This window comes from Nycticebus coucang, chromosome 3, assembly GCF_027406575.1.
Source record: "Nycticebus coucang isolate mNycCou1 chromosome 3, mNycCou1.pri, whole genome shotgun sequence".
In the NCBI taxonomy this organism is placed as follows: Eukaryota; Metazoa; Chordata; class Mammalia; order Primates; family Lorisidae; genus Nycticebus; species Nycticebus coucang.
Genome location: NC_069782.1, coordinates 18425413 through 18447468, shown reverse-complemented (window position 1 = coordinate 18447468; position 22056 = coordinate 18425413). Strand labels below are relative to the sequence as shown.

At 39.5% G+C, this 22056-nt stretch overlaps 1 protein-coding gene across 1 annotated transcript in view; it reads left to right on the top strand.

The window, feature by feature from the left end:
- Window positions 1–3468: 3468 nt before the first annotated feature.
- Window positions 3469–22056, top strand: part of HCFC2 (host cell factor C2) — a 32793-nt gene continuing 14205 nt past the window's right edge. The window contains exons 1-7 of the mRNA XM_053584963.1: window positions 3469–3731; window positions 5497–5645; window positions 7113–7273; window positions 12019–12227; window positions 13251–13335; window positions 14869–14975; window positions 15237–15425. Of these exons, the coding sequence (XP_053440938.1) occupies window positions 3569–3731; window positions 5497–5645; window positions 7113–7273; window positions 12019–12227; window positions 13251–13335; window positions 14869–14975; window positions 15237–15425 (1063 nt within the window). The 5' untranslated portion in view covers window positions 3469–3568. The remainder of the gene's footprint in view (window positions 3732–5496; window positions 5646–7112; window positions 7274–12018; window positions 12228–13250; window positions 13336–14868; window positions 14976–15236; window positions 15426–22056) is intronic.

The window sequence follows — 22056 nt, the reverse complement described above, 5'->3', positions numbered from 1 at the left end:
AATACAGAGCTGCCAGTCCATAACTGTGGCACCACTGAGCTGCTAAACTAAACCTAGACCCACCTACTCTGACTTTCTTGTGCAAAATAATTAAAAGCCTTATCTCACTGTGAGTGAGATATTCTAGTACTTGTGGCAGAAGCCTTTCTAGAGGACATATTTTGATTGCTCCTCCATTCTTTTTGTTTTCAATTGGATCCTTCTTTGGGACCCACAGTCATGCTCGAGCCTCATCATCTACAATCACAATTTACCCTGTCCTTATCTCTCTATACTGGCCACTGTTCTTTCTTTCCTTTCATAGCCAAGTCTCTATAAAGAGTAGATGACACGTGTAATTTGCACTCTCTTACTTATTCGTTCTGCAATTCTCTCTGGCTTCTTCCCCTCCCACTCCACTAAGAGTGTTTTAATCTAGACCACTAATAACTTCCTACTTTGCAAACCCAACATATGCTTCTTTGTCCTCTTCTTACCTGAACGCCCTGTGGCTTTTGGCTTTGATAACCACTTCTGCCACCATAAAACGTTATTTGCCTGTGGCTTCTTTGACATCGCCCTCACCCAGTTCTCTTTTAACCTGTCTCCTTATTCTCCATGTCCTTCATGAGTGCCTTCACCTCTTAAATACCGGCTTCTGTAGGGTCCTAGTCTCCCACCCTCTTCCTTTTTTACACTCTATTTCTAGGTGGTTGTTTCCATTCAAAGATGGAAGACTGTTTTCTTGAGCACTGGGAAACTATTTTAGGCTCCTCCCTCAAGGAAAGATGAGTCAAGGGTGCTCTGGTAAAATATTCTTTCCCATTGGATTATGCACTTAGTCACAGATTGATTTGTGTCACTTTCTCCAAAAGATATGGCGAAGTCACAACTTTCAGTGTTGCAAATGTGACCTTATTGGCATATAGGGGTCTTTGCAGATACATACAAGTTGAGATGAAGTCATAGGATGGACCCTAATCCAACATAGTTAGTGAGCTTAAAAGAAGAAGAGAAGAGTCACAGAAACAAGGAGAACACCATGTGCTGGTAGAGGCAGAAACCGGAGTGGTGTATTAACAAGCCAAGGAACATCAAGGATTGACAGCCACCACCAGAAGCTGGAAAGAGGCAAGAAAGTGTTCTCTCTTACAGATTTCAGAGGGATCATGACCCTGCTGACACTTTGACTTCAAACTTCTGTCCTCCAGAACTATAAAACAATACATTTCTATTGTATTAAGCCACTGGATTTGTGGTATTTTGTTACAGAAGTTCTAGGAAACTAGTACGCACTTTCTCCATTATTCTGGAGCTCCTTATCTAAGCAACCAGTTAAAACTTGCAGTCTCTTTTGTCTTAAGAACATATTGCTTTCAACTTTCCCCTAGTTCAAGAGTTCTCAGGCTTTCAAATATCATATATCAGTTTTTTAATTTTAATTTGAAGATCAACATTAGGTTTTCAACTTCTAATTTTGCCCTTAATCTTATGTTATAGGGGCAGTAGAAAAAAACTACCATCTAAGCACTAAATGCTCAGAATAAAGTATAGTTCTTTAAATTAAATACTTTGGGTTTTACAAGAAACTCACTGCATTATTCCAACTAATCCATAAAAACATTATAACAGAAATATTCAAGAGTCTATGTGATATATCACAATGAAAAATATTAACACAAATATTCATGGCCTCTTCTCTGTTCCCAAACATCTTCCCCTCCCTTTCCAAATTTTCTCTGGACATATTATGAAATTGGGGTAATAATCAGCAAGGGGAAGAATTCAAGATGCAGAGGCTAGAAAAAATAGTGAGCATGTAATTTTTTCCTTATTAAAAAAAATTTTTTTTTTTTGTAGAGATGGTCTCAAACTCCTGACCTCAAGCAATCCTCCCCCTTTGGCCTCCCAAAGTGCTGGGATTACAGGTGTAAGTCATCATCCCTGGCAAGAATTTCTTTTAGAAAAGATAGAGAATTATCTCTTTCAAAAAAGCTTCCATGAAGGAGAAGGTGGAGAAGCATGCTTAGGTTTAAAGGCATATGAGCTAACTCGAAACGATAAACAATGAAGAAAAATGAGTTTTAGGAAATTTGATGTACATTGTATGTGTTCCTTTTTTTTTTTTTTTGTGGTTTTTTTTTTTTTGGCCGGGGCTGGGTTTGAACCCACCACCTCTGGCATATGGGACCGGCGCCCTACCTGCTGAGCCACAGGCGCCGCCCATGTGTTTCCTTTTCTTACCTTCTTGAGAATCTGAGGTAGAAATTTAACTCTTTCAATTATTTTTTCCTTCTGGACTTGTATCTCTTATTTTATTTTTTAAAAATAAAAATGTTATAGGATATATATATATAATATATATATACAGTAACAAGATTAGTACAGTGAAGCAAATTAACAAATTCATCATCTCACAGAGTTTGTCCCCTCCCTTTTTTTGACAGGAGCAGATAAAAGCTAGCATTTGGCATGAATCCTATATATAGAACAATTTTATTGCTAACAGACTTCTATCTTTTTGGATGTTATTCAGTGTAGGACCAAATCACAAGGCACCTGGGCCTTATAAAGCAATGCATATGACTGCTACCAGAGGCAGTATCGTGTAGTGGTTAGGGTTAAGGGGCTCTGGAATCAGAAGCCTTTTGTTTGAATCCTGGCCCCAATCTTTTCCCCAATCCTTTTTCTGTGCGTTCGTCAGAACATTACTGCTCTGGGCCTCATTTCCCTAACCATGAAAGAGAGACAACAGTATCCACCTCACTGGATTGTCAGAAGGATTGTATGACTTAATACAGCGTTAAGTTACTTGGGATAGTGCCTGGCTATCCCAAGGCACTGAAAACCCTCAGTTGTTAGTAATAAAACAAATCTACACATAATTTCTCACCTGCTTAAACCAAACAAACCAAAAACACCTTTCGTGGTTCAGCGTTCCTAAACTTCTTGGCAAGGCACCCGCCCAGCCTGACCTCGATTTGCCAGGGGAAGCTTAAGCACCGGCTTCCCTCTAGCGGCCGGAGCCCCGGCCCGCGCGCTCCGGGGGCTGGGCCGCAGCTGGCTCGGTCCAGGCTCCCTCCCTCATCCTCGGCATCATCCTCCGCATCCTCCTCGGCCAGGACAGACCTTCCCAGGCCCCTCCCTGGGCTCCCAGCACTTCGGACCTCTACTTGAGCTGTTCTCGGGTTGCGTGTTCTAACTGCATCAAGGATCTGACTCGACCGCTAGAGAGGAATAGAAAGGAGACTGGAATCCCAAGATGCGCAATTAATGTGGACATAAAGGAAAATGCTGTACCTTCTCCCTAAAATACCAAACGGGAGGTTCTGGGTGGGGAGGGAGCCTTGGTCTGCAGGGAATGTCATTCCACCCTACGACTTGTTGCCTCGGTGCCCGGCTGGCCACGTCGCCAGTGCAAGGGGCGGAGTCCCCCTGCTGGGACCCCGCAGGCCTCCAGCCTGGCCCCGGGCATCCGCGGTCACGTGACGCCTCCGGCACAGCTGGAGGCGGGTCCCCGCCCTCCCCCGGGAGCCGGGCGCTGGAGAGGGCGCGGTGCATTGTGGGCAGAGGGGCGGGGGTTGGGAAGATGGCGGCTCCCAGCCTCCTCAACTGGAGGCGGGTTTCTTCCTTCACGGGGCCCGTCCCCCGAGCCCGGCACGGACACCGGGCCGTGGCCATCCGGGAGCTGATGATCATCTTTGGAGGGGGCAACGAGGGCATCGCGGACGAGCTGCACGTCTACAACACAGGTGGGCGCGGCGGCGGCTGGTCGGCGCCGCCTGAGGGAGCCGGGGAGGGGGAAGGGAGGGGAGGCGAGGCTGCGGCCGCGGCCCTGACAGCTGTCACCGCCCGGTCATTGCTTTCTCGAGCGGCGGGCGACGGAGAGCGCGTCCTGGCAGGGCGGCACGGGTCCCGCCGTGTCCCGGACGGCAGCTCTGGATCGCCGGGGCCCGCGGGGCGGAACGAAGCTGAGCGGGTAGCCCTGGTCCCCAGGAGGGCGGTTCCGGGCGCCCCCGCCCCGGTCGTGCTGGCTGACTTAGGCAAGAGAGACACTGTTTCCACCTGGCTGGACTATTCCTCGAAGTCTCTCACTCCGAGGTCCCAAGATCCCTCTCCTTTCAAAAAACAACACCTACTGCAAACTAATGCTCCTACGGACCTTTCCTGTCTTTGCCTACCTGCCTTCCTTAAAAGGAAGAGAGTCTAGAGGGGTGAGGAGGGATAACGAGAGGCCTTCTAATACTTTCACCCCCAATACAGCCAGCTATCCAGCGGATAGCAGTCGAAATTCCCCCCATTGGTAGCTCCCTAAACTGGCGGGGAAGCAGGTGAGACCGGCCTCGTCTCTGCACAGTTGGAGTGCGTGCAGACACTGAGCGGTGCAGCGCTCTTCTGGACTGTCCTGGGAAAGGGAACTGTCATTAAGTCGAGCGCCGCTGCAAGACTTAAGTACCTGTGGTACTGCAGGCTCTGCCTTTCAGTACCTCTGCGGAATAGAAAGGGGATTGGAATTTCATTTTCGCACAGATACTCCAGCTGTAACGAGACATCTCTGCCCTTGGTGTGAGACTACTTAGAGAACTTTGGGTCTGCGTTATGACCAGTAATGTTTGTTTGACCAAACAACTTAATCAGAGTGATCATTTAAAGGTTAGCAAAGTACTGGAGTGCGAAATTTTTATTTTTTCACCCTCTTCCTTCTCCCAGCGCCTCACCACATAAAGCTAAAAAGTTATTGACAATTTGACATGGGGTAGAATCCCTGGATGTGGGACAAATCAGATTTGGTTTGAAGCTTGCTCTGCTAGTTGCCCAGGATCAGCGCTAAAGTTATCAAACCTTTTTTTTTTTTTTTAGAGACAGAGTCTCACTTTATGGCCCTTGGTAGAGTGCTGTGGCATCACACAGCTCACAGCAACCTCCAGCTCCTGGGCTTAAGCGATTCTCTTGCCTCAGCCTCCCGAGTAACTGGGACTACAGGTGCCCGCCATAGCACCCAGCTATTTTTTTTTGTTGTTGCAGTTTGGCCGGGGCTGGGTTTGAACCAGCCACCCTCGGCATATGGGGCCGGAGCCCTACTCACTGAGCCACAGGCGCCGCCCTATCAAACCTTTTTAAGTCTCAGATTTTTCAGTTGTAAAATGGAGATGATGATACCTGACAGTGTTCTTGTAAAAGTTAAATGAGATAGATCAGGGTATTTCAACAGCAGCACTATGGATATTTTGGACCATGAGATTTTTGTTGTTGGGGAGGTTTCCCTTACTGCCCTGTACATTGTAAGACGTTTGGCAGGATCCCTATCTTCTCACCAGATGCTAGCTAACCACTGCTCCTCCAGTTGTGGTAACTAAGAATGTCAACAGATATTGCCAAATGTCCCCTGGGCAGGGGAGGAAATCATCCCCAGCTGAAAACCACTGATACAGATGATACATGTAAAGTACATAGTACTCATATTATATGATAAATATTGTTTGCTATAATTGGCTTTAATTTTATTTTGGCAACTAGTTACAAATCAATGGTTCCTACCAGCTGTTAGAGGAGACATCCCTCCAGGCTGTGCTGCCCATGGATTTGTCTGTGATGGTACCAGAATTTTAGTATTTGGAGGAATGGTTGAATATGGAAGATACAGCAATGAATTGTATGAGTTGCAAGTAAGTATATTTAAATTTTGTTCTTTCAGTCTGAGGCTTTAATAATGATATTGCTCATAATTCTTCAAAAGATTGCAAAGTATTTCATTAGCAAAGATAAAATAGTATGAGTTTCACATTTTATGCCTTCAAAGAAAATGTTTCTGCTTTATTTAAAAGCCAGAGTTTCTAATGTGAGTTTTTCTTGTATACCTAGTGCAACATTTGTAACATCAAGATATATTACTTATCAATTGTGCAAGTTATGTGTTTAGGTTTTTGTGTCCTAGTACAGTAGTTCTTCAGCTTTAGCCAGCAACAGAAGCAGCTGGTGGACTTGTGAAAAGATTCCTGGGGCCTTCTCTCAGAGCTTCTGAGTCAGTATTTGTTGGTAGTGGAGGCTTGAGAATTTGCATTTTCTACCAAGTTCCCAGCCCATGATGCTAGTTCCCAGACTATACTTTGAAAACCACTGCTTTAGTGTATAGAAATTGTCACCTTCTGACTAATAATTACTCCCCTGCCCCCCCATCTTCCACCCCCTTGGCAATACCTACAAAAGAAGGATAACACTATGACCATTCTATATCTGATTCTCTTATTAAACCAGACTCATACCCCTAGTTGACTTTTCTTCCGTATCTGTGAGTATGTCCCCAGGGTTGACATCATGAGGGTATCTGCTAATTGGCAGATGTGGATGTATTATATCTATCTACATGCAAGTCATTTCAAAAATAGTTTCAGCTAAAGAAAACACCCATGGCTAGAGAATTAGTTTGGGAGATTGATTTGTTAAATGAGCTTTGTGTTATCTGAAGGCTAAAATATTTGACATTTATTTATTTATTTTTTTTGTAGAGACAGAGTCTCACTTTATGGCCCTCAGGTAGAGTGCCATGGCCTCACACAGCTCACAGCAACCTAACTCTTGGGCTTACGCGATTCTCTTGCCTCAGCCTCCCGAGTAGCTGGGACTACAGGCGCCCGCTAAACGCCCGGCTATTTTTTTTTTGTTGTTGTTGTTGCTGTTTGGCCGGGGCTGGGTTTGAACCCGGCACCCTCGGCATATGGGGCTGGCGCCCTACTCACTGAGCCACAGGCGCCACCCAATATTTGACATTTATGAATGAACTAATTTCAGAAAGTAAAGTTGTATAAATCACATTTAATTTTTAAAAATCTATATAATACTTAATTTTAATACTACAATTTTACATTTGGACAATACTTTAGATATTAGCATTTATTATTATAAGCTTAGTCTGTTATTGTAGAAATCTGTGAGCATGGAAGACTAACCTGAATTTCTGTTGGAACATATATTTTAATTCTAAAAGTTAAATGCTTACTTTTCATTTGTCCCCAAAGTTTATTAGAGCCTTCTGATAGAATTTGAATTAAAATATACTAATAATGATGTTGTACCATTGACAATACAGGAATGATTTCCTGGTTTCGTCTGAGTATATTTATTCTCTTTTTTAGGCAAGTCGTTGGTTATGGAAAAAAGTGAAGCCTCATCCTCCTTGTTCTGGTTTACCTCCTTGTCCTCGGCTTGGACATAGCTTCTCTTTATATGGTAACAAATGCTATTTGTTTGGTGGCCTGGCAAATGAAAGTGAAGATTCAAACAATAATGTTCCCAGGTATGCTAACTCCTTTTCAGATGAAATCCTTATTTTATGATTTAGATTAGGAACACTTTATTTCTTCCATCTTTAATTATTAAAAGAGATGAAGCTTAGCTTTCTTCATTTAAACCTAACAATGAACATATTTGTGTGTGTTTGTGTTTTCCTTAGTCCCTGGATTTTTTTTCAAAACTGTGTCTTTTCTCATTAAATTGATATTAATATAACTGCTCATATCAATATATTTATATATATTGAGCTGTAAAGTAATTTAGTTAAGTCATAAATGGTAATAAAAAGTAACAAATGGATATTTTAAAATTATGTTTCTTGGGCGGCACTTGTGGCTCAAGGAGTAGGGCGCCGGTCCCATATGCCGGAGGTGGCAGGTTCAAACCCAGCCCCGGCCAAAAAAATCACAAAAAAAATAAAAAATAAAAAATAAAAATAAAAAAATAAAAAGTGGGGGGGTTAAAAAAAAATTATGTTTCTCTGGGAATTTGGTGACAAAAATCTGGCTATGAAATGAAGACTATCATTTCCATGTTTCATACAAGAAGCTGTTAGAGTGAGTCACATTAACCAAATATTTTATTTATTTATTTTTTTTGGAGACATAGTTTCACTTTGTCACCCTCGGTAGAGTGCCATGGCGTCACAGCTCACAGCAACCTCAAACTCTTGGGCTCAAGTGATTCGCTTGCTCAAGCCTTCCGAGTATCTGGGACTACAGGTGCCCACCACAACTCTCTGCAAAGAGATGGGTTGCTCAGGCTTTGAACTTCAGAGCTCAGGCGATCCACCCACCTCAGCCTTCCAGAGTGCTAGGATTATAGGTGTGAGCCACTGTGCCTGACCAAATATTTTATTTTTTTATTTTTATTTTTTTTGTAGAGACAGAGTCTCACTTTATGGCCCTTGGTAGAGTGCCGTGGCGTCACACAGTTCACAGCAACCTCCAACTCCTGGGCTTAAGCGATTCTCTTGCCTCAGCCTCCCGAGTAGCTGGGACTACAGGCGCCCGCCACAACACCCGGCTATTTTTTGGTTGCAGTTTGGCCGGGGCCGGGTTTGAACCCGTCACCCTCGGTATATGGGGCCGGAGCCTTACTGACTGAGCCACAGGCGCCGCCCCCAAACCAAATATTTTAGAATAAATTCTTTACTCCTTCTTTCAAGCAGAGTTAACATTTGTATGTTGCATAACATACCTAGTGCAACATTTGTAACATCAAGATAAGTTACTTATCATCAATCATACAAGTTATGTGTTTGGGTTTTTGTGTCCTAGTACAGTAGATTTTAGCTGTAGCCTGCAACAGAAGCAGCTGGAGGACTTGTGAAAAGATTTCTGGGGCCTTCTCTCAGAGCTTCTGAGTCAGTATTTGTTGGTAGTGGAGGCATGAGAATTTGCCTGATTTCTTTTAACATAGTGGGTTTTTTGTTTGTTTATTTTTGTCTAGTAAATGTTTACAAAATAGCCATTAGGCAGATTTGATTCACACGGTGTAGTTTGCTAACATTATGTTGTAGATAATGAGGTTATCTACATTATTAACCCCTATTATATAGATAATGTTGGTTTTGTTTGCAAAGAACCCCTCATTCCTTTGGGGAATTGTCCTGTGTAGTTCTTTTTTTTTTTTAAATTAAGTTTTATTGTGTATATTTGAAGTATATAAGATGATGTTGTAAGATACCTATATAGTAAATGTCACCTCCTCTATAAAAATCCTGAAGACAATACACTATTGTTGACTATCATCCTCACGTTGTACATTAGATCTTCCATTTGTTTATCCTACTTATTGGGCTGCATTGTATCCTCTGACCTACATTTCTCCATTTCCTTCCCTCCAGTCCAGCCCTGGGAACCACTGTTTTATTCTCTGTTTCTATATAATAGTCACATAGTTTTGATCACATTGTCATTATAAAACTCAAGCTTTGAAGATTTAGAGTCTAAAGGTCTGTTTTCTGATTCATTGTTCACCATGTGTATCCTTAGATCAAGTAATCTAAGCCTTGTTTCCTTCACTTTGAAATGGGAGTGATTAATTACCTATCTTACAGTATCATTGTGATAGCTAAATAAGATTGTTATTATAGTTTTGAAAGCACTTGCAAGTAGCCATAGCATATAGTACAATAGTTGTTATCTTTATAATGTCCTTCTAAAAATAACAGATATACGTACACTAAAATATCATAGAAAATTCAGGAACTCTAGAAAAGGAAAAAAAAATTATCCCAACACAATAATTCAGATACTTTTGCTTTTTGCATATGTCTTTTTAAAAATTTTCTATCAAACCGGTTTTACAAATAATGCTTACAAAAATTCAAGAGCTGGGTGGATTGTCTAAGCTCACAGGTTCAAGACCAGCTTGATCAAGAATGAGACCCCCAATTCTAAAAATAGCTGGGCATTGTGGAGGCCACCTACAGTCCCAGCTACTTAAGAGGCTGAGGCAGGAGAATCACTTGAACCTAGGAGTTTGAGGTTGCTGTGAGCTATGACATCACGGCTCTCTTCCAAGGGTGACAAAGTGAAACTCTGTCTCAAAAAATAAATAAATAAATAAATCAAGAACTTGGAAAGTATGCAATGTCTTTACAACATCACCGTCCCCATCATAGGTCATTACACACTTCAATTTGATATACATCTTTGGAGACCTTTTTCATGTATCACAGTGTATTAGTCAACTTCTATTAGGTTATTGTTATAATGGGGCAAGCTTCTCAAGATTATGCTGTGTGAGGAGGCAAGTAAGTATATACAAAAGCCTGTGGCTCGGTGAGTAGGGCGCCAGCCCAATATACCCAGGGTGGTGTGTTCAAACTGCAACAAAAAACAGCTGGGTGTTGTGGCAGGTGCCTGTAGTTCCAGTTACTTGGGAGGCTGAGGCAAGAGAATCCCTAAGCCCAAGAGCTGGAGGTTGCAGTGAGCTGTGACCCCACGGCACCGAGGGTGACAAAGCGAGACTCTGTCTCTGAAAAAAAAAAAACAAAACTAGCACAGTTAGTACAATGCACCCGTCTCAGCCTCCTTGAGTGATAGGATTACAGGCCTGAGCCACTGTGCCCAGTCTCCTGTGTCTGGCATTTTTCACTTAGCATAATGTTTTTGAGATTCATTCATGTTGTAGTATATATCAAATATTTCTTCCTGTGCATTGATGAAAACATCTACTGTATGGCCATACCACATTTTGTTTATCCATCAGTTGACGGACGTTTGGATTATTTTCAGTTTTTAGTGTTTATGAACATGTGCGTACAGGTCTTCGCATACGTTTTCATGACTTGGTTAGTGAGTTAGCAGTGGAATTGCTTTTGACATTGTATGTGATGTTTTTTAAAAACCATCTCATCAGCAGCTTTCCATATACTATACTTCACTTATTTTTCCCTTTCTTTACTTTTTCTTGATTTATTGTTTTTCTCTCTTTATTGATTTGAAAGTTATACATGCTAATTTTATGTTTCCCGGTGACTTTCCCTCTAGTGATTTGAAAGTAATATGTGCTAATTTTGTGCTTCCTTTAGTTCTGAAATTAACACACACACCTAAACTGAAAATGTCTTGTCATCCTTCGGAATAACTTGCTATCTTTACTTTTAGCCTTCTTTTGCCTACCTCTTTTTTCCGTATCTTCCATGTATTCTTGATTATTATTCTAGGTTATAATGTTAAGAAATTACCTTTTTAAAATTTCTGTACTTAAGTATTTCTTAATGATTATTTAGATCTCACAACCATAGTTATGGACATCAATTAAATGTATCAAGGACTTGAAGAATGCAAGAAAAAAATAATTAAAATTAAAAAATATATATATAACTAGTTTCTTCGTACTCCTATTTCTCTTGTTCTTTCTTGGATTTCTTTTTCTTTTTCTTAGATAACAGCTTAGATTTTTTTTTTCCAAAACAAGTAGCTACTAAAATGTTTTAATATTGCCCTCATACTTGAATAATAATTTAGTATGAGATAGACTCCTAAAAAAGTCATTTTGCCCCAAACTTTGAAAAACTCATGTCACAGGTAAGAAGTTTAATTCCAATTTCTAAAGGAAAAAAAGCTATGTAGGACATTGCTATTACATTAAAAAAAAAGTTACAAAGCAGCATTTGTTGTGTGCCTGATTTATCCATATGCGGATATTCATAGAGGTATCTTAAAGGATATTTACCAAAATATTTTCAATAGTGACTGTTCTGGTTATTTAGTGCCATGTATAAACTATCCCAAAAGTTAGTTACACCAAAAAAAGAAAAAAAAAAGTTAATGACACAGACTACTAACCATTTTATTATGCTCATGGATTCTGTGGATTAGGAATTTAGGAAGGACACAGCAGAGATAGCTGGGCCCTCAGATGAAAAGGGTTGAATTGTTACTCCCATGTCTGATGCCTCAACTGGGATGACCTTAGAACAGACTCAGCTGGGTTTGTACTCTATGTGACTACATATGGTCTCAGTTGCCATTGATTTTTTAAACTCTTCTGTTTGCTACTGAGCAATCTAAACTATATTAAACTCTAAACTCTTCAAAGTGCTAATATAAACTGCCTGGTACATAGTAATGTTTGATAAATGTGTGTTGAATGATTGAGTTCTGGGGATTTTGCCCTCCTAATGCCTTTCTATACCATATTAATTTTTCACACATTATCTTTAAAAATAGAAGCAAAACGCAAGTAAAGGGTGTGTATTATCTGAATGTTTTAATTTCTTTTATGATATCCTAGATATTTAAATGATTTCTATGAGTTGGAGCTGCAGCATGGTTCAGGTGTTGTGGGGTGGAGCATCCCTGTGACTAAAGGGGTTGTGCCTTCTCCAAGAGAATCCCACACAGCTGTTATATACTGTAAAAAAGATTCTGGAAGTCCTAAAATGTATGTTTTTGGCGGAATGTGTGGTGCTCGCCTGGATGACCTATGGCAACTTGACTTAGGTAAGCTTAACTTGATTCAGACTCAGGAATTGGTTATGATGAATATGGCAAATTAAAAAAATGCTTTGAAAAATATTTTTGATTGCAGTATTTATTGAGTTGTACTCAGATTATAACCAGCACTTGTAGCCCCAGGGGCTCCTGAGATGTGTTGTGAATGACTGCTGATAAATCAGGTTGAACAAATGAATACCTAATTTATGATAATATTAACTCTCCAGTGCTTTCTGTAAATAGGGTTACCATATATTTTGGTTTGCCTGGGATAGTACTGATTCGTACTTATTGTCCCATGTAATTATCAATATTACAGTACCCCTTTCACACTGAAAAATTTCCTATTGGGGATGATAATTTCATATGGTTACCCAATCTATAGGAAATATATCATTAGCAATATATTATACCTGGATGTAAAAACTGTGTAGGTAGTTTTTCCTAAAGGGATCCTAGGAATGAATGATTGGAAAGTAGTGTGCCTGTCACCTTTGACTATCTTCTACACAATGTGCTCTTCTTTAAAATGGTAAGATCCCTAGTACTGTTCTTAATTCAAAATTAATGGCACCCTAAGTGTACTTCTCCATTAAAAATGGAGCATAGTGTTTGTGCACTGTATTCTTTAAGTGATGTCTAGATTACTTGTAATTCCTAATACAACGTAAATACTGTGTAAATGGTTGTTATACTGTATTGCTGAGGGAATGATGACAGGAAAAAGAAAGTCTGTATATGTTCAGTACAGACTTAATATTTTTCTAAATATTTTTAATCCATGGTTGGTTAAATCCACAGAAAAGAGACCCACCAATACAGAGGGCTGACTGTACTAATATTCAAGTGTAAGTAGATTTCTGATTGGCAGTTTATGTCAGCTGGAAATGTTTATTTTAAGATGAAGGTCAAATAACTGTTTTAAAATATTTTTGCTTCATTTTGATAAGTCCTTGTTTTATTTTAATTATGAAGTTGTAATTTTCTGTTGTTAGATCAGATTGCTAATATAATTATTTTTACTTTTAGAAAACATGTCATGGTCAAAACCAGAAACTAGAGGGACAGTGCCACTTCCACGAAGCCTTCATACAGCCAGTCTTATAGGAAACAAGTATGGTGTTTTTTGTATTTTGCTTTTTGAAAACCAACTTGAAAAAGATGCCCACAAAGACGAGTCATGCTGCTAGTTTTTTTGGAAATAGATGATTAAATTTAATAAAGTTTGTGCTCACTGAAGCTAAAATAATTTGTCTATAGAAGCTAAAATAGTGTGCTATTTTCTTTTCATGCTCTTTTACTTTATATTCCTCACAATACTATTTTCTTGGCAGTAGATTATTAAATTTAACTGTTTGATTATGTTTATTAAAGTTAAAATAATTTATCTACAGAAGCTAAAATACGTACTTAGTGTGTCATTTTCCTTTCGTGCTCTCTCTTTTACTTCTTTGCATTCCTCACAATGCCTTGAACAAAGTAGGCATTACGGAAATGCAAAGGCAGGGTTGTCAAACTGATTTGTTCTCTGTCAACAGGTTTGGCACACCTACCTCACTATTTCTTTCTACATATTAATATATTTGGCAGAGCTTGATTTGTACTCAAGCACATACTCGTACTTTGGATGGCAATGTAGACTTATGGTTAGAGTACAGACTCTGTAACCAGATAGCTCAGATTCAAGTCTCCACTTTGGTGCCTGTCTTATATGACCTGGGACAAATAACATTAATTTGTCTGCACTCAGTTTCCTCAAGTATATAATGTGGGTTAAAGTAAAACTTAGTTTACAAGGTCTTCATGAAGAATAAATGGATTAGTACAACACAAAATGCTTAGAACAGTTCCTTGTACATACAGAGTACACACTATAAAGGTTGGAGCCACTGCCATCAACAAGTTTCCTTATTTGTGCAACAATTTGCCACAATTAGGAGGACTGTTTAAATAGAATTTAATGAAGTATTTTTTAGTGTAGGTATTTTACTTAAATGTAATGTTTTAGGAAACTAGTATTATAATTTCGAACCTCACTAGTTCTTTTTTAAAAATATCCTCAAAAACCAGACAGAATACTCTTTACATTTAAATGAAATCTTATAACATACATTTTTTTTTAACAGAAGAGCCCTTTTAGAAAATGAAATTTTCCATTGGACCCCCAATATGTAAAATAGATTTTTTTTTTTTTTTTTGGCAGTTTTTGGCTGGGGCCGGGTTTGAACCCTGCACCTCCGGTATATGGGGCCTGCGCCCTACTCCTTTGAGCCACAGGCGCCACCCTATATGCATACAATTCTAAATTTGCCTTGGATATCATAGATCGTTTGAGCACATTTCTGACTAGGTACCCTATTATAGACAGTTGTGATTTTCAAAAGTATAATAATTGAAATATTTCTCTCTTTAAGTAACTTGCCAGAGAGAAATAATTTTGATTCTCTGTTGCTTTATAATATTGTTAACACTTAAAAGGAGACTATTTTATTCCTCTTATTATTCCCATTACCTTGACAGTGATAAGTGAGTGAATAATTTTAAAGCTTTGAGTAAAATAAATTTAATCTTATTATTCTTAGCATTTTAAATTCAAAAAGTAAAATTAAGTCAGCTACTTTATGTTCTTGTTTGTTTTACATTTCAGGATGTACATTTTTGGTGGATGGGTTCCACATAAGGGGGAAAATATTGAGACTTCACCTCATGATTGTGAATGGAGATGTACCAGTTCATTTTCTTACCTAAATCTGGGTAAGTCTTTTAAGAGTTATTCATCAAAATAAAGTTATTAATAAAAAAAATTTAGTTGTCTGTAGTCCCAGCTGCTTGGGAGGCTGAGGCAAGAGAATCGCTTAAGCCCAGGAGTTGGAGGTTGCTGTGAGCTGTGTGAGGCCACGGCACTCTACCAAGGGCCATAAAGTGAGACTCTGTCTCTACAAAAAAAAAAAAAAAATTTAGTTGTTTTGTTGTTTAAGAAAAATAGATAAGCCAAGGATATTTCTCTCTTTTTAGATACAGTAGAATGGACCACCCTAGTATCAGATTCTCAGGAAGATAAAAAAAATTCAAGACCAAGACCAAGAGCTGGACATTGCGCTGTTGCAATTGGTACACGTTTGTATTTTTGGAGTGGAAGAGATGGCTATAAAAAAGCACTTAATAGTCAGGTTTGCTGCAAGGATCTTTGGTATCTTGATACTGGTAGGTAAGAGTATTTAACAAATAAAACTTTTTTTAGGTAAATACTCAAATAACACCTGTCTTTTGAGACTTAAAGTAAATGCCACGTAATTAAAAATGAATGGCAGAAATGATATATGTAGATATTCTGCACTCCACATGAGTATATTAATTCCTGTCTCCTTGAGTGTAGGCTGGATTTAGAGACTCCTTTCCCAAGAGTAGAGTATGGAAAAGGAAAAATAGTAGCTTTACAGTAGAGAAACCTGCAAGCAGGTTAATCAAGTGATCAAGGTTACTGTGACTAGTGATGTCATGTTGATATAACTTATCCCCCTGATATCATGTAATAAGTAGGCACTTCACCTCTGTGGTACTTCTTCTCAAAAATTCATAATCTCAATCCATAATCCTAATCACAAGAAGATATCAGACAAACCCAAATGGAAGTGCATTCTAGAAATTGTATGGAATATGTGAGCAATACTCTTCAAAAGTTTCAAAGTAATGAAAAACAAAGAAAGACTAAGAAATAGTCACAAATTAGAGGAGATTAAGGGGATGTGATGATTAAATGCAGTGTGATATTCTGGATTTGATTCTAAAACAAAAAGAGCCATTAATTGCAAAACTAGTGAAGTCTTAGTGGTCTGTAGTAGAATGAATAGTATTTTACCAATGGTAATTTCTTAGTTTTAACAAATTTGTAAATTTGGGGGAAGCTGGAGTTATCTGTTATAGCAGCACTATACTGTCTTTGCAACTTTTCTGCAAATCTAAAATTATTCCAAAATAAATTTTTTTAAAAAGTATTAGAGCACTTGGGGCAGCGCCTGTGGCTCAGTCGGTAGGGCGCCAGCCCCATATACCGAGGGTGACGGGTTCAAACCCGGCCCCAGCCAAACTGCAACCAAAAAATAGCCGGACGTTGTGGCGGGCGCCTGTAGTCCCAGCTACTCGGGAGGCTGAGGCAAGAGAATCGCTTAAGCCCAGGAGTTGGAGGTTGCTGTGAGCTGTGTGAGGCCACGGCACTCTACCGAGGGCCATGAAAGTGAGACCCTGTCTCTACAAAAAAAAAAAAAAAAAGTATTAGAGCACCAAATTTTTTTAATGTGGAATTCATAGCCATTTTTAATAAATATTTATTGATTAACAACTGTGTAGTAAGAATTGTTCTAAATGCTGAGAATACAGGAGTGAACAAGATTGATAATGTCCCTTTTGTCAAAGAATCTACATTCTGAAAGGGTGTGAGGGCAGGGGGATAATAAGCAATAATCAAACAGAGTAAGTTGTGTTTCTCGTAAGCACATGAAGACATGAGATAGTGATGGGAGGTACTAGAAATGGAGAGTGGACGCTGCTTCAGAGTAAAAGTTAGAAAAAGCCTCTGTGATGAAATGACATATGGTTGGCTCAGCGCCCGTAACACAATGGTTATGGCGTCAGCCACATACAGTGAGGCTGGTGGGTTTGAACCCAGCCCGGGCCAGCTAAACAACAATGACAACTGCAACAAAAAATAGCCGGGTGTTGTGGTGGGCGCCTTTAGTCCCAGCTACTTGGGAGGCTAAGGCAAGAGAATTGCTTAAGCCCAAGAGTTTGAGGTTGCTGTGAGCTGTGATGCTATGGCATTCTACAGAGGGCAACATAGCGAGACTCCAATTAAAAAAAAAAATGCTATATGAGATGTGATTTGAATGGTGAGAAGGCGCCTACCCATATAAAAGACTGGGGAAACCACTGCAGGAAGAGCAAACAGCAAGTACAAGTATTCCCTAAAATGGGAATACTTGGCATGTTCAGGAGCAGATTTGAACTGAGTAAACAAAAAGGAGAGAGTAAAAGGCATTGATGGTAGAGTTTACATTTTTTTTTTTTTTAGACCGAGTCTCACTCTGTTGTCCTGTTAGGGTGCCAGGGCATCAGCCCTACTGAGGGCAACAAAGTGAGGCTGTCTCAAAGAAAAAAAAAGAGAAGGAGAGGAATGGATAAATACAGGATATATTTTGGAGCTCTTGTTGGCAGCACTGGCTAATAAGTTGAGTGTAGCAGATGACAGAAAAGTAGAAAGGAGGGTGAAGTTTTTAGCATGAATAATTTACTGAGATGGGGAAGATGAAGAGAAAATGCCCTTGTGGAGAAAATTGAGAGTTCCATTTAGACCACACTAAGTTTGAAAGAAAATTAAGTAGGGAGTTGAATAAACAAATCTGGGAGTCTAGTAGAGAAATTAGATTTGGAGACGTTAGTATGTGATGTCATGTGAGAAAGCAGATAATAAAATATAACTATGACTATTTTTTTTTTAGTTATAAATAGAAAATTTGGAAGGCTCCATAGCAGTGTAGCATCTGAAAGCTGAGATTAGGTGTTCGCCAAAGCTTTGCTCTTTTCCTTATCTGTATATTTAGTAGTAGCATATATTATTTTTATTAAGTAAAAATAGCTTAATATTAAAATTAAGGCTGGGCATAGTGGCTCAGTAATCCCAGTACTTTGGGAGAGCTAAGGAGTAAGGAACACTTGAGACCAGGAGTTCGAGACCACCATAGGCAACATAGTGAATTTATACAGAAAATAAGAAAATTGGCCAAGTGTGGTGATGTGTGCTTGTAGTCCCAGCTACTTGGGAGGCTGAGGAAGGCAGATTGCTTGAGCCCAGGAGTTAGAGGCTGCAGTGAGCTCCGATCATACCACTGCAATTTAGTCGGGGCAACAGAGTGAAACTCTATTGCAATAAAAAAAAAATGTGTATATCAGCAGTTCTCAACCTGTGGGTCGCGACCCACAGGAACTGTATTAAAGGGCCACGGCATTAGGTTGAGAACCACTGGTGTATATATATGTATACATAGGTACGTATATATATATGTATGTGTACATATATACTTATGTATATGTATAAAAATTAACATAAATGTAAAAAGAATGGAACAACTAAGCTAGAAACTATGCTTTCTATGGAAGAAGCACATACTAGCAAAAAGAAATACAGAGAATTCAGCTTACTGATTCTTTTTTGAAATTGGGAATTAACTGAAGTCTGAGGTTGAATTTCAGTTCTGTGAAATTGGATGAAAAATGTATATGTATGAAGTTTTCTTGGTAGGGATCATATAACTTTAACCAGATTGTCTGAGGGATTTGTAATTTAGTAGGGTAAAAAACAGTTGTATCTGAATGGACAGTTTTTCCATGAACATTTTCATAAAAGGCTTCATACTCTAAACAAAAGTTAACATAAGTTAGCATCAATTTTGAGGGGAGGTAGAGGTTCTTCATCTTGCCTTTTTTTCACTTTCAGTTAAAATTTGTGCATTTGATATCATTTAAAAGACTAATAGGCTTTTTAATGAAAAATAGCAGGGCGGCACCTGTGGCTCACTGGGTAGGGTGCCAGGCCCATATACTGAGGGTGGTGGGTTTGAACCTGGCTCTGGGCAAATTGCAACAAAAAATAGCTAGGCTTTGTGGTGGGCGCCTGTAATCTCAGCTACTGGTTTGTATTTCTCAACAAAAACACTGGAAATTTGGCTCGGAGCTGGTAGTACAGTGGTTATGGTGCCAACCACATACACCAAGGCTAGTGGGTTTGAACCCGACCCGGGTCAGCTAAATAACAATGACAACAGCAACAAAAAATATCCAGACGTGTGGAGAGTGCCTGTAGTCCCAGCTACTTGGGCGGCTGAGGCAAGAGAATCACATAAGCCCAGGAGTTGGAGGTTGCTATGAGCTGTGATGCCATGGCACTCTACTGAGGACAACAAAGTAAAACTCTGTCTCAAAAAAAAAAAAAATAGTCATTTGCTCCAACCTTCCTTACATTTTTCTTGCTTTATAAGCATCTGTTCTCAGCTCTGTTAAATGATTCTTTGGATATTTATTTCCATATCTGTACATCACACTCATACATTATTATATGAATTTTTTTTCACCTTAGGCATGTTATGCTTTTACTGTGGAAGTTAAGGGTTTAACTCTTCCTCCTACCTTTCCTCACCCTTCTCCCATATACCTTCCCTACCCTCTATTCTCTCAATATGATTACACCATAATTTTGTTAGATGAGTATCCAATGTTTACATTATGACTCTATAAATACTATTCATAGTTGAATCTTTCTGGCATATTTTTTTATTTGCTGTGAAGTAGTAATTGTCAGTTTTATTTGTTTGTTTTAGATCTGTCTGTACATGCCGCTAATTCAATCTGTACTCTCTATTATTTGTTTAAATCTTCTGTCATTAAGGTTAGATGCATCAGATGCTCTATCAAATTTTATCATCTTGAAGAAAGCTGTCCTGCTCTAATCTGGGATGTTGCCCTTAAAAATTGAGCACAGCTGCTCTTAAAAACTGAGACTCTATCATCATGGAGAGAGAGAGTCTCCCATCTTCCTAAGGTTATCTTTTGCCTCTCATCTATGCTCAGTTCCCTGTTTCCTGGATCCCATAGTTTTCCTTTTCTTAGCTTACTTTCTTATTTTTTGTGAAACCCATCCAATGAAAAGGGTGCACAGGTGATACTTTTTAAAAAATCTTGCACTGTTGAAAATGTCTTCCTTCTCACTTTATTGGCACTTTGAATAGAAATAGAATTTTATACTGGAAATCATTATCCTTCAGAATTTTGGAAGCATCGTTCTATTATAGTCAAGCTTTCAGTGTTTGTTTTTTTTTTTTTTTTTTGAGACAGAGTCTCACTATTTTGTCCTCGGTAGACTGCTGTGGCATCACAGCTCACAGCAACCTCAAACTCTTGGGCTTAAGTGATTCTCTTGTCTCAGCCTCCCAAGTAGCTGGGACTACAGGCACTCACCACACGTCTGGATATTTTTTGTTGCAGTTGTTGTTGAGCTGGCCCAGGTCAGGTTCTAACCACTAGCCTCGGTGTATGTGGCTGGCACCGTAACCACGTGCTACTGGCTCCGAGCCAAACTTCCAGTGTTTTTGTTGAGAAATTCAAACCAATTCTGAGTTTTGGTCTTTTAGACCTCCTTTTTGTTGTCTGGAAGCGTTTAGGATTTTTCTCTTGTCCCCACTATTTAAGTTTCATAATGATTTGCTTTGTTGTGTGTACTTTGTATCCATTGTGCTGAGCACTCAGTGAACACTTTCAGTTCTTCAGTTCTAGGGAATTTTCTTAATTTATTTTATTGATTTGGAACCTTCTGTTTTCTTTATTCTTCACGTAACTTCTCATAGATTTAGCTTCTTACTTACTGCTTTTGTTCAAGTCTGGGTTGTCTTACTTTGAGAACATAAATAAACTGGATTGTGAATAGGATCATGGAGGAATTTACATGGGAATGGTTGAAGGAATTAGGCTTAATTATCCTCTAAAACAGGCTCATCAGTTTTGTTTTTTTCTGTAAAGGGCCAGAGTGTAAATATTTTATGCTTTGTAGGTCCTGTGGTCTCTGTTGTAACTACCGGTCTCTGCTATGGTAACAGGAAGGCAGCCACAGACAATATGTAAACAAATGAGCTGAATCTGGCCCATGGCCCATAGTTTACTGACCCACTACTCTAAAGAATACTTAAAAAGGGTGGCGCCTGTGGCTCAGTGAGTAGGGTGCTGGCCCCATATGCCAAGGGTGGCGGGTTCAAACCCAGCCCCGGCCAAACTGCAACAACAACAACAACAAAAAAAATAGCCGGACGTTGTGGCGGGCGCCTGTAGTCCCAGCTGCTCGGGAGGCTGAGGCAAGAGAATCGCGTAAGCCCAAGAGTCAGAGGTTGCTGTTAGCCGTGTGACGCCACGGCACTCTACCTGAGGGCGGTACAGTGAGACTCTGTCTCTACAAAAAAAAAAAAAAATACTTAAAAAATGAGATAGGTCCACATGAAAAAAGCCAACAATCCCATATATCAATGGGCAAGAGACATGAATAGAACTTTCTCTAAAGACGACAGACGAATGGCTAACAAACACATGAAAAAATGTTCATCATCTCTATATATTAGAGAAATGCAAATCAAAACATCCCTGAGATATCATCTAACCCCAGAGAGAATGGCCCACATCACAAAATCTCAAAACTGCAGATGCTGGCGTGGATGTGGAGAGAAGGGAATACTTTTACACTGCTGGTGGGACTGCAAACTAGTACAACCTTTCTGGAAGGAAGTATGGAGAAACCTCAAAGCACTCAACCTAGACCTCCCATTCGATCCTGTAATCCCATTACTGGGCATCTACCCAGAAGGAAAAAAATCCTTTTATCATAAGGACACTTGTACTAGACTGTTTATTGCAGCTCAATTTACAATCGCCAAAATGTGGAAACAGCCTAAATGCCCACCAACCCAGGAATGGATTAACAAGCTGTGGTATATGTATACCATGGAATACTATTCAGCCATTAAAAAAAATGGAGACTTTACATCCTTCGTATTAACCTGGATGGAAGTGGAAGACATTATTCTTAGTAAAGCATCACATGAATGGAGAAGCATGAATCCTATGTACTCAATCTTGATATGAGGACAATTAATGACAATTAAGGTTATGGGGGGGGGAAGCAGAAAGAGAGAGGGAGGGAGTGGGGTGGGGCCTTAGTGTGTCACACTTTATGGGGGCAAGACATGATTGCAAGAGGGACTTTACCTAACAATTGCAATCAGTGTAACTGGCTTATTGTACC